Source organism: Scyliorhinus canicula, chromosome 1, assembly GCF_902713615.1.
Source record: "Scyliorhinus canicula chromosome 1, sScyCan1.1, whole genome shotgun sequence".
NCBI classification, from domain to species: domain Eukaryota; kingdom Metazoa; phylum Chordata; class Chondrichthyes; order Carcharhiniformes; family Scyliorhinidae; genus Scyliorhinus; species Scyliorhinus canicula.
This window is the reverse complement of record NC_052146.1, coordinates 186292396-186302893: the sequence shown is the minus strand read 5'-3', so window position 1 is coordinate 186302893 and position 10498 is coordinate 186292396. Positions and strand designations below refer to the sequence as shown.

Genomic DNA, 10498 nt, shown 5'->3' with positions numbered 1-10498 from the left:
TTTATTTGTGGGCACCAGCATGGCTCTTACTGGGGCAAGAGTTAGCTCAAAGCCCACTCCATTTAGTTTAATATTTCAGTCCAGTACGGAGGGAACACTACACTGTCAGAGGTACGGTGTTTTCGCTGAAGCATTAAAGAGATTCAATAATAAAACAGGAAGGTTAGTATTCTGGAAGACTGAAACAGTTGAAAGAACTGCTGTTTTGCAATATATAACAGATCTCCTTGAAGGGACAATTGACTATTCCAACTGCTCAAAAGTCCCGTTTTCCGATTTAAACTGCAGCCCTAACCATAGCAATTAACCTATAATAACCACATGCAGTTCTCAACTGTTCTGTTCTTTTAAGAGATGGCAGATGTTCTAAGAAAAATATTTTATTCCATTGAAGCCATGTTATACAATACAGAAATACCCAAATACTTTCTTCTGAAATACGGTTGTGTGAAAATTGTTTAGTTAGTGTCTAAGCAACTTGTATTAGACTTCCACAATAACACATGCACTTACATACTTGAGAGATGAGACTTCAAAACATGTAAATGTTTAACACTTTTCTCTTGACATTGAATCTCTTTTACAGGACAACTTGTAGAATTCATTTATTTCACTGAAGAATGTATCAGATGCAGGAAGTTTCATAGCGTACTTTAATTGTGTATGGAAAAATAAATTACAGGAAATAACTTTAAAATGCAACAGAAAACGACTAAATTCCACAACTAACATTCCCATTGCTTTGCCATAAGGGGTGGGATTGCAGTGCTCAAGGCAGGTAATATCACAAATATATCAAAACCTCAGATTTGGTGCACTTATGTTTACATCAATCACAAATAACATTCCTTTAATAAACTGCACAGAGCCTACCACTGTACCAGATTTTGTCATTAACTACAAAAACTTTGATACAAAATTTGGTATTTATATATTTATATTTAATATACATGCCCCACCTCTATGATTTGATAGAAAATAAAATTTAAAAAATAAATGCACTGTACAATGCTAACTGGCAGCTAAGAGCAACAGTTCATTTTGGATGGTTTTCCCTCCCCCTCAAAAGAAAAAAGGCATATTGGATGGACTCAAGTGCCAGTGGTGAAATGGTAAAATCTCCGAGCAGTTCGACTGTCACCGATTCACACAACTGTTCCAGGGCTGCTTTCAGGAAAAAGACAAGGCAAGCTTTATTATCCCCATCTAACAGTAATTTTGCCCTCAAATTAATCCAGTGGCCTCGTAGTTGGGATTCATGCAGTGTAATACTGGTAGAAGCAAAGCATTAACATAAAGATAAAACTGGCTCATTTCAAGCTCAATTATGCATGGCTATCTCAATGATTCCATTGACTTATCTGTACAGTATACTACAGTGCAAACCAGCCTCGAACGTACATCCACCAACACAAAAGGAGACCTGAAAAGGAAATTTGACTAGTGTTGTGTCAACATTCAAATTACAAATGTCTCATACTCCTGAACCATCTGGTTCAGTAATAACTACCTACCCACTGAAAAATCACCTCCAGGAACATTTCCTTCTTCTTTCTTCAGAACTTTTTTGGCAGTGTCCAGTGAAGTCGGCCTTTCACTTCAAAATCTACGCAGACTAATTTTAAGCTGATTCAAAGTCTGTAACCTACAGCAAGCACTTGACAGCAATAGAACCAGACAAGGGATTGTCAGTTTGTCTTTAATTTGGTATGTTGGGAGCCCTGCTCAGTCAAACCTGCTTTGATGGAGTTTGCTACAGTCTGTCTTATGTTGTCCTCCATCAAATTGTCACTCAGTGGCTTCAACACCTGTAATATGGGAATGTTAAAAGAAAGAAAGGGAGACTTAAAATGGGGTAACCAACAACACGCTATTAACAAAACGAGAGCAACAATACTATGTCCATTAAATAGTTGCAGAATTGCGACAAGAATGTTGAATGGAAAGGAATGATGAGGAAAGATGGAATGGAAAATTAAGTTCAACCCTGTATATTAAAAGGAAAAATAATGTTAAGTGAAAAATATGCTGGACCATGGCAGCCTGTGCTATTCTGGTATGAATACATGGTTTTATATATATATATATTTTCTTTTAAAAATCACAAAATTGAAGGTGCATTTACCACAATTCTTCCTCAAGTGGGTCTGCCTGACTTCTTAACAGTCACTTAGAAAGAAATTAGCAGTTCTGCACCCTACATTATCGAAATAGCTGTGCACATTTTACAGCCTGTTACACAGCAAGACCCTGACCAGATAGTAAATGTCCACACTTTCACCCTCCCAAAAAAAGAACAGATGTTTAAAGGCAACAGCTAGTTTTTCTTCTTGTTGTTGTTGTTTGACGGAAGTCTCAATGCTGATGTAATAGAACGATGTACCACTCTATTTCGAGCTGAAGTGAACAGCTTGCATAATACCTAAAACAAGGAGTTGTTAATTAGTGATCACCAAAACATTTGATTTGCTAATTCAGTTATCAATTGGGAAGACCGTAAACTGTTTAAACAAAGTTTGTTTGTGGTAATAATTCAGAAAACAAGGTTTTCACCTTCTTTGGACTCCTCTGGATGGATTGCATGAAGAAAGGAAAGAAAGAAAATAAGCAGTCAAAGCATGCAATGTAGACAGAGAAAGACTAGGCATCAAAGATTTCTTGCAAGAAACACAAACCACCATCAGAATATGTAATGCAGCAAGAGCAGATATTTCAATATTTACCCCAGAACAGGGATCAATATTATAAAGTGGATCATACGGGACATTGGGATTGGTGAAAGATATGCCTCCATTTATCTAAAGTTCCGTCCCAAGTAGTTCTAGATATGGACCCCCTTCAATTATTTATTTTCACAACTACTTATGATTCCTTAGCTCTTAATACAGCACAAGGGAAATGAGACATCTGAGAATACTTCAGTTGCCATAATCATTCATTTGATTTCAAATCCACCAAGGGTAGCAGTTGCGGTGGTTAGCACTGCTGCCTCATGGCGCTAAGGACCCGGATTCGATCCTGGCCCTGGTTCAGTGTTTGTGGCTTGGGTACTCATTTATTTTTTAAAAATGATTTCAAATCCACCCTAGATGAGTACCGTATATACTCGCGTAACATGCGACTTTTGAGCACCTAATTTGAAGCCTAAATTTCGGGGGTCGCATGATACGCGAGGTACAAAAATCGCGGGTGTGAAATGCTGGCCAAGATAAGTCACATAGCATCCAGCTGGCTTTACTAGCGTTGTTCAGCCACTTGCCGTTTCCATTCATAAAAACATGAATGGAAACGTCAAGTGGCTGAACATCTTCCCATCAGAATACTGTGGTCAAAATCTGAAGAGTAGTATTCTGATGGGAAGAGTGGATTCTGCTGTGAAAGCTGTTCGCGATTCGAACAGCTTTCCAGCTGGCTTTAATAGCGTCGTTCAGCCACTTGCCGTTTCCATTCATAAAAACATGAATGGAAACGTCAAGTGGCTGAACATCTTCCCATCAGAATACTACTCTTCAGATTTTGACCACAGCATTCTGATGGGAAGATGTTCAGCCACTTGACGTTTCCATTCATGTTTTTATGAATGGAAACGGCAAGTGGCTGAACGACGCTAGTAAAGCCAGCAGGAAAGCTGTTCGAATCGCGAACAGTTTTCACAGCAGAATCCACTCTGCAGAAACCACACACAATGATACCATTTGGAAGTTTAAGTTTCCAAAATTAATTTCCAAAAAAGTGACTCGCATGATACATAAGGTATACCATAAAATCATGTTTTGGGGACGAAAATTTAGGGGTCGCATGATACGCGAGATCGAATGATACGCGAGTATATATGGTATATAATATTGAGTGAGTCAATAAGTAACTCGAAAGGGCCAGATAAAGATTGGTTTAAAAAATATAAACACTCCTCTGCAAAACTGATTTTTCTACTCTGATCAGTCTTAATCAATCTCAAGAGTTGGGTCAGTTTGAATTAATTTAGTGACAATTTAGTACAAAACAAAGTCTCCTGGTCTTTACTCGACTGGCCCCAAATTCAGTTTGATGCTGTTGTCTTACCGCTTCCTGGATCCTAGGGTGCTCTACCCACAAGTCGCCAATGTCACTTTGGAATCATCTACTCGGAGAACCCAGAGCAACATTCTCAGTGGAAAAATACCCAATTGACAGTGGTTATTCATTGCAGAGATTGGGAATTGACACTTGGAAGATCAAAGATATCATTAAATGGTACATCTGATCCATTGCACAGGATGTTGAAGTTCCCAATGTAGCAGACATTTTTCAAATCTATATCTCCCTCTATTATAATAATCTTTGTCACAAATAAGCTTACATTAACACTGCAGTGAAGTTACTGTGAAAAGCCCCTAGTCGCCACATTCCAGCGCCTGTTCGGATACACAGGGAGAATTCAGAATGTCCAAATTATCTAACAGCATGTCTTTCGGGACTTGTGGGAGGAAACCGGCGCACCCGGAGTAAACCCACGCAGACACTGGGAGAACCTGCAAACTCCGCAGTGACCCAAATCGAACTTGGGACCTGGCCCTATGAGGCAATAATGCTTACCACTGTGCTATCGTACTGCCCTTATTAGTAACCCGTTAAATTTTATAAAAGCAGGCAGCACGGTGGCGCAGTGGGAGCACTGCAGCCTCATGGCACCGAGGTCCCAGGTTCAATCCCGGCTCTGGGTCACTGTCCGTGTGGAGTTTGCAAATTCTCCATTTTTGCATGGATTTCACCCCCACAACCCAAAGATGTGCAGGGCTGGTGGATTGGCCACGCTAAATTGCCCCTTAATTGGAAAAAAGTAATTGGGTACTCAAAATTTATTTTTAAAAAATTATAAAAAGCAAAATACAACAGATATTGGAGATCCGAAATAAAAATAAAATGCTGGAAAATCTCAGCTAGTATGGCAGCATCTGTAAAGTATGAAACAGAGTTAGGGCAGCATGGTGGTGCAGTGGTTAGCACTGCTGCCTCATGGCACTGAAACCTGGATTCAATCCCGGCCCCAGATCAATGCCGTGTGGAATTTGCACATTCTCCCTGGGTTTCACCTCCACAATCCAAAAGATGTGCCACGCTAAATTGCCCCTTAATTGGGGGAGGGGACGGACGGGACGGGACCAGCTGAGATTTTCTGGCTGCACATCCTTCAGTTATTTCCTCATCTATCCATGTTGCTGAAACAGAATGCTGTACAGTTAACCTTGCATTGACTTGATCATTTAAAGCATCAGTGGCCAGATTAGGAAGGTGCTGTTGCAGAGAGCACAGCAGTCAGGGGGCTTTGGTCTCCCAAATTTACGGTATTACTACTGGCCGGTGAATGCAGAGAAGGCGAGGATCTGGGTTTGGGGGGGAGGGGGGAAGAGGAAAGAGAGAAAAACACACTCCCAGTGGGTTAGAATGGAGAGAGAGTTTGTGCAGGGGATCGGGGCGGAGGGTGTTTGCAACAGTGCCGCTCCCAATGGTGCTGGGGAAATATTTGGGGACTCTGGTGGTAATAGTGACGTTGAAAATATGGAAGCCGCTGCGCAAGTACTTTAGGCTGGGGCGGGGTCAAGGGAAATGCTGATCGGGGGAATCATAGACTTGAACCAGGGAAGTAGGATGGAAATTTTCGGAGATGGAAATTAGGGCACTCAAGGGTTTGTTTTTGGGGGGCCAGTTTGTGGTAATGGAGGCAAAACATGGGTGGGGCAGAGGGAGATATTTAGGTATATGCAGGTCCGGGATTTCGCCAAGAAAGGAGGTACAGAGCTTTCTGGTGGCGCCGGCCCCCACATTGTTGGAAGAGTTGCTGACAACAAGGGGAATGGCGAGGGGGGTGGTGTTGGCGATTTATGGGGTGATTCAGGGAGAAGATAAGGCATGGCGGCAGGGAATTAAGACAAAGCGGGAGGAAGAGTTGGGGGAAGGAATGGAGGAGGGGTTGTGGTGGGAGGTGCTCCAGAGGGTGAATGCTTCAACTTTGTGTGCGAGGTTAGGGCTGATACAGCTGAAGGTGGTGTAGAGGGCGCACCTTCAGAGGTGAGGATGAGCCGACTCTCGAGGGGGTAGAAGATGCTTGTAAGCAATGTGGGGAGGCCCTGCAAATCACGTTCACATGTTTTGGTCCTGTCCAAAACTGGAAGGGTATTGGAGGAAGGTCTTCAGGGTAATCTCCAAGGTCGTGGACATGAAACTCAAACTGGGTCCCCTTGAAGCCATATTCAGGGTATCGGATCGGCCGGGGTTGGAAGCAGGTGTGGAGGCCTTCGCCTCGGTGATTGCCTAAAAGCGGGGCCTGTTGGGTGGAGGTCAGCTTCTCCATCCTGTGCCCTGGCGTGGCAGGGGTATCTGCTGGGAGTTCTTGACACTCGGACAGTGAAGTTCGAATTGAGGGGAAGGATGGAAGGGTTCTACAATTCATGGGCGTTTTTAATTATGCAGTTTCAAGAATTGGATGACATCGAATATTCGGCGTGGAACTGTGTATGTTGTTGGTGACTATGTATGGGGTGATGGCGGATTCCTGATTCTTCTTCTTTGGTGTTTGTATTTAAAATGTTGAGGGTTGTCTGGGGGTTGGTGGGAGGGACAGATTGTTGGCCAGGGGATTGCCATTGTATTCGTTACCGTTGATTATTTGTTGGTGGGTGTAAATTTGGATGAAAATGTGAAAAAGGAGAATAATAATATTTTTTTAAAATTCCAAGCATTAATATTTCATTTTGGAGCCTCTCCGTATAAAAAAAAAAATAAACGAAAGTATTGGTTGGAAACAGATTAGCTACATCCTAATCATACGCATCACAAAACAAGGTTGTTTTAATCAATTCAAATAGTGTATTAAATATTCTATTTTACTCTTAGAATGATGTCTGCAACTAAAACTTTGGATTACTTCAATAGTCAAAAGGCCATCGAGTTAAGAGACATTTCAGAGGGCGGCACGGTGGCACAGATTAGCACTACTGCCTCATGGCGCTAAGGACCTGGGTTTGCTCTCGGACCCAGGTCACTGTTCGTGTGGAGTTTGCACATTCTCCCTGGGTCTGCGTGGGTTTCACCCCCACAATCCAAAGATGTGCCGTGTAGGTGGATTGGCCACGCTAAATTTGCCCCTTAATTGGAAAAAAATTGGGTACTCTAAATTTATAAAAGAAATTTCAGTTGAGCTTGTGTGGTTCCAAATAGTGACCAAAAGGCTGAACAACAAAAAAGTCCCTGAACTCTAGCTTTTCTCTCCAAAATATTTGTTTTACCCTGATTACTCTCCAGCAACAGGCAGCACAGATGAGGAAGAATATGATAGCCGTGACTCGTCAGTTGAATTCTCACCCAAGTCAAAAATACGGGTTTAAGTTCCACTCCAGGAGACCCAAATCCCTATTCTAGGCTGTTACTCGTATAGTTCTGAAGAATGTTGCGCCGTTCAAAGTGATGCCCAGATTAAATGTTAAACGAAGGCCATCTCACAGGTGAATGTAAAAAAAAAGTCAGCAACACCATTTCAAAGAGGAGGTGAATTATCCTGGTGTCCTGGCTATTAATTACCCCTTAACAAACATTACTAAGAAAATAGTATCTGGTCCATGCCACATTGCTGTTTATGGGATCTTGTAGTCTGCACCCCTCGAAGCTGCAATTATTGTTTTATTAAGTGATGCGTCAGTGGAAGACGAGATGAGCAGGTGATTAAAATCAGAGTAACACATAGCATTTATCAAAGCTCATCTATTAAATCTGGTCAAACGTAATTCAAGGTTTTTGTTTTTTAAAAAGGTCATTTAGTTTCACCAGGCAGATGTATAGGTTCAGAAGCAGAAGCATGAAAGGTAGGAAATTGCTAACAGATGTTAAGTAAGGCTGAAGAATTAAAGCAAACTTCCAAATCAGCAGCATGTTGAAGATCACGTGCTTATGAATCTACACCCACATAACTCTAAGTGACATCTTTAGAAAAGAACATTGTAAACTTACCAACCAAGACTGTAATATTAGTATTAAATTTTACTGGAAAGGTCAACACATCATATGCAACAAAATGTCAACAGATTTTTAAAAAACTAGAATAAAGACTGCTCCCTACATTAAATTGGCAATAAAAGGGCAGTAGTGTGGGGGATTGTACTAACCTGTTCCCATATAGTTTCAGCCACTTGATCAATGATTGCTCCAAATTCTCGGAATTCACCAGAATACTTAGTGTAAGCCCAGGTGCAGAGGGATATTAGAGCTATCCCCATCACAAGATTGCATAAAGAAGCTATCGAGTTCAAACCAATGAATCCAGTCACTCCTGAGATTATGTACATGGTAAACATCACAGCAAAAAGTGTGGCAGGTGTGCGGGCAGCATAAAATATATTTTTGCTGTCATTGTGCTTTACAAAGTTTGCATAGTTCTCATCCATTTCTTGCTCGAGTTGCTCTTGGTAGCGCCGAGAGAACTCTTCCCCACCCATTTTCTTGATGGATCGAAACTGCTTGATAGAAGCTTCTTTCAAGGTCAGGTGCTGTTGCTCCAGATCTGCTGGTGCTATATAAGGCTTATCTCCCCCACAGAACTGCAAGAACAAATATATTTACAATTCTTGAATACAATGGTTATTTCCAAGCACTGCATAATGCAATTAGGCTACAGTTTGAAAGATAAATGCAAGCTGACCTGAAAGCTCTTGGCTGATGTTGATACTAGTTCTGATTTTGACATACAAATATGTCTATTGACCTCAAGTGGGTACAATATATTTTGAGATTGGAAACATACCAAATAACCAGCTGTAACAATATGCTGTTGACTGAGTGGAAAGAGATAATTCAACAAAGTATAGAACATGCATCAAAAGGCCATCCATTTTCATCCACAGCTCAGGTTCTTATTCTGGGCATGCTCGGATCTATTTTTTTTGGGGGTGGGGGCAGCAGTGGTGCATCACTAGATACAAAATTAGATGATTTAGCATGATGTGGCGATGCCGGCGTTGGACTGGAGTGAGTACCGTAAGAAGTCTTACAACACCTCAGGTGAATGGACCCGAGGAAGGAGCAGTCTTCGAGTTTGAACTCGATAATTCACCCGAGGAAGGAGCAGTGCTCCGAAAGCTAGTGATTTGAAACAAACCCATTGGACTTTAACCTGGTGTTGCAAGACTTCTGACTACGATTTTGCACGGCAGTGATACACATTCATACTCATCTCATTGACATCACAAGGCACCAGAGATTATTTTTATTACCAAGGTTTCCAATAAAGGAAATAAGAAGGGAGCATAAAGGAATTCAAGAATAAGAGCCGTTTCACCATTCAATGAGATCATGGCAGATTTGTGAACCAACCCTATATACCTGCAACTGCCAGATATCATTCCTTTTCTTGGTTTACCAAGATACAATCAAACTCAACATTTAAAACTGACAAGTTTCAACTGCCAGATCAGGAAGTGTCTCAAACATCCATCACCCGTTGCACACAAACACTTACTTCACTCTGGAAGTCAACTACCGTTTCTAGTTTTCCACCATCTTGAAAGTACTTTTTGTCCAAAACAGATGACCTGATATCTGCTGACATCAAAATCAATTTGCCAGTTTCCCCTTTCATTGTGACTTTACACTGCTTGCAAGGCCACCTGTTTTATGGCATCAGCAATCTTAGATATGTGTCTCCCTATCCAGTCCACTGGCTTGTAATTTACTCTAACCCTGCATAATATGTAACATTATTAAAAGGTTTTCACCTTTTAAATATGTAGGCATCACATAAGATACAGCAGTGAAAACAGGACAGAGCAGTAGCATAACATGCAAAATGAAAACTATACCAAAACAGAACATTTACACTACATTTTAAAGAACAGAAGCAATTTTTCAGAGAGCAACAATTGCATACCATCTCCATGCCTTTGGCGTAGACATCTTTCGCTCCTGCAACAGCAGCTAGATTGTTGGCTTCAGCTGTTGCCTGTAAAACAATTACTTATTTAAATCATCTTTCTCTTCAAAGTACTGCAAATTAACATTGTTGCCAGGTACTTTCTGATACATCAACCTAAGTGACAGTTACAGATCAGATATTCACAGATTGCAGATTCTAGTTCAAAGCTTTTTTCACTTTTAGCGGTTCAATTCTGGGCAAACCAGTGTGATAATTATGCAAGGATCCAGGAACCTGCTCACCAGAAATTGAATCAAATAGGATTCGTGATGAGATTAGCAGATGTGGTTGATAATGCTGCAGGTCTCCACTTTATCACAAAACTTAAAGGTGTTAAAACTGAGAACGCTGGATCAAATAACAAGAGTAAAGGACACATCTCCAGAGATAACAGCAAATAAAGGACTAGTTTGCAGTATACAAGTACCGAAAGAAAAATACCTAGACTTCTCAATGTAACATCAGAGGAAATATCTACAGTCTGAAGTAGAAGGCAAACCAAGAATTAGAATCACCACACTGCAGAAGGCTATTCAGCCTTAGAGTCTGCACCAATGC

General features: G+C 41.1%; 1 protein-coding gene across 8 annotated transcripts in view; it reads right to left on the bottom strand.

Annotated features, from left to right (window-relative positions):
• Positions 1–364: 364 nt before the first annotated feature.
• Positions 365–10498, bottom strand: part of atl2 (atlastin GTPase 2) — a 90567-nt gene continuing 80433 nt past the window's right edge. For 4 of the 8 annotated variants that reach the window (XM_038804517.1, XM_038804575.1, XM_038804550.1 and 1 more), the window contains 4 exons: positions 9896–9967; positions 8139–8570; positions 2554–2568; positions 365–1808 (listed from right to left, as the gene is read on the bottom strand). In XM_038804517.1, coding sequence (XP_038660445.1) covers positions 1689–1808; positions 2554–2568; positions 8139–8570; positions 9896–9967 — 639 coding nt within the window. In that variant the 3' untranslated portion in view covers positions 365–1688. Of the gene's footprint in view, positions 2423–2553; positions 2569–8138; positions 8571–9895; positions 9968–10498 lie in introns of all 8 variants that reach the window. The other 4 variants (XR_005461570.1, XM_038804527.1, XM_038804559.1 and 1 more) reach the window with 4 other exon arrangements.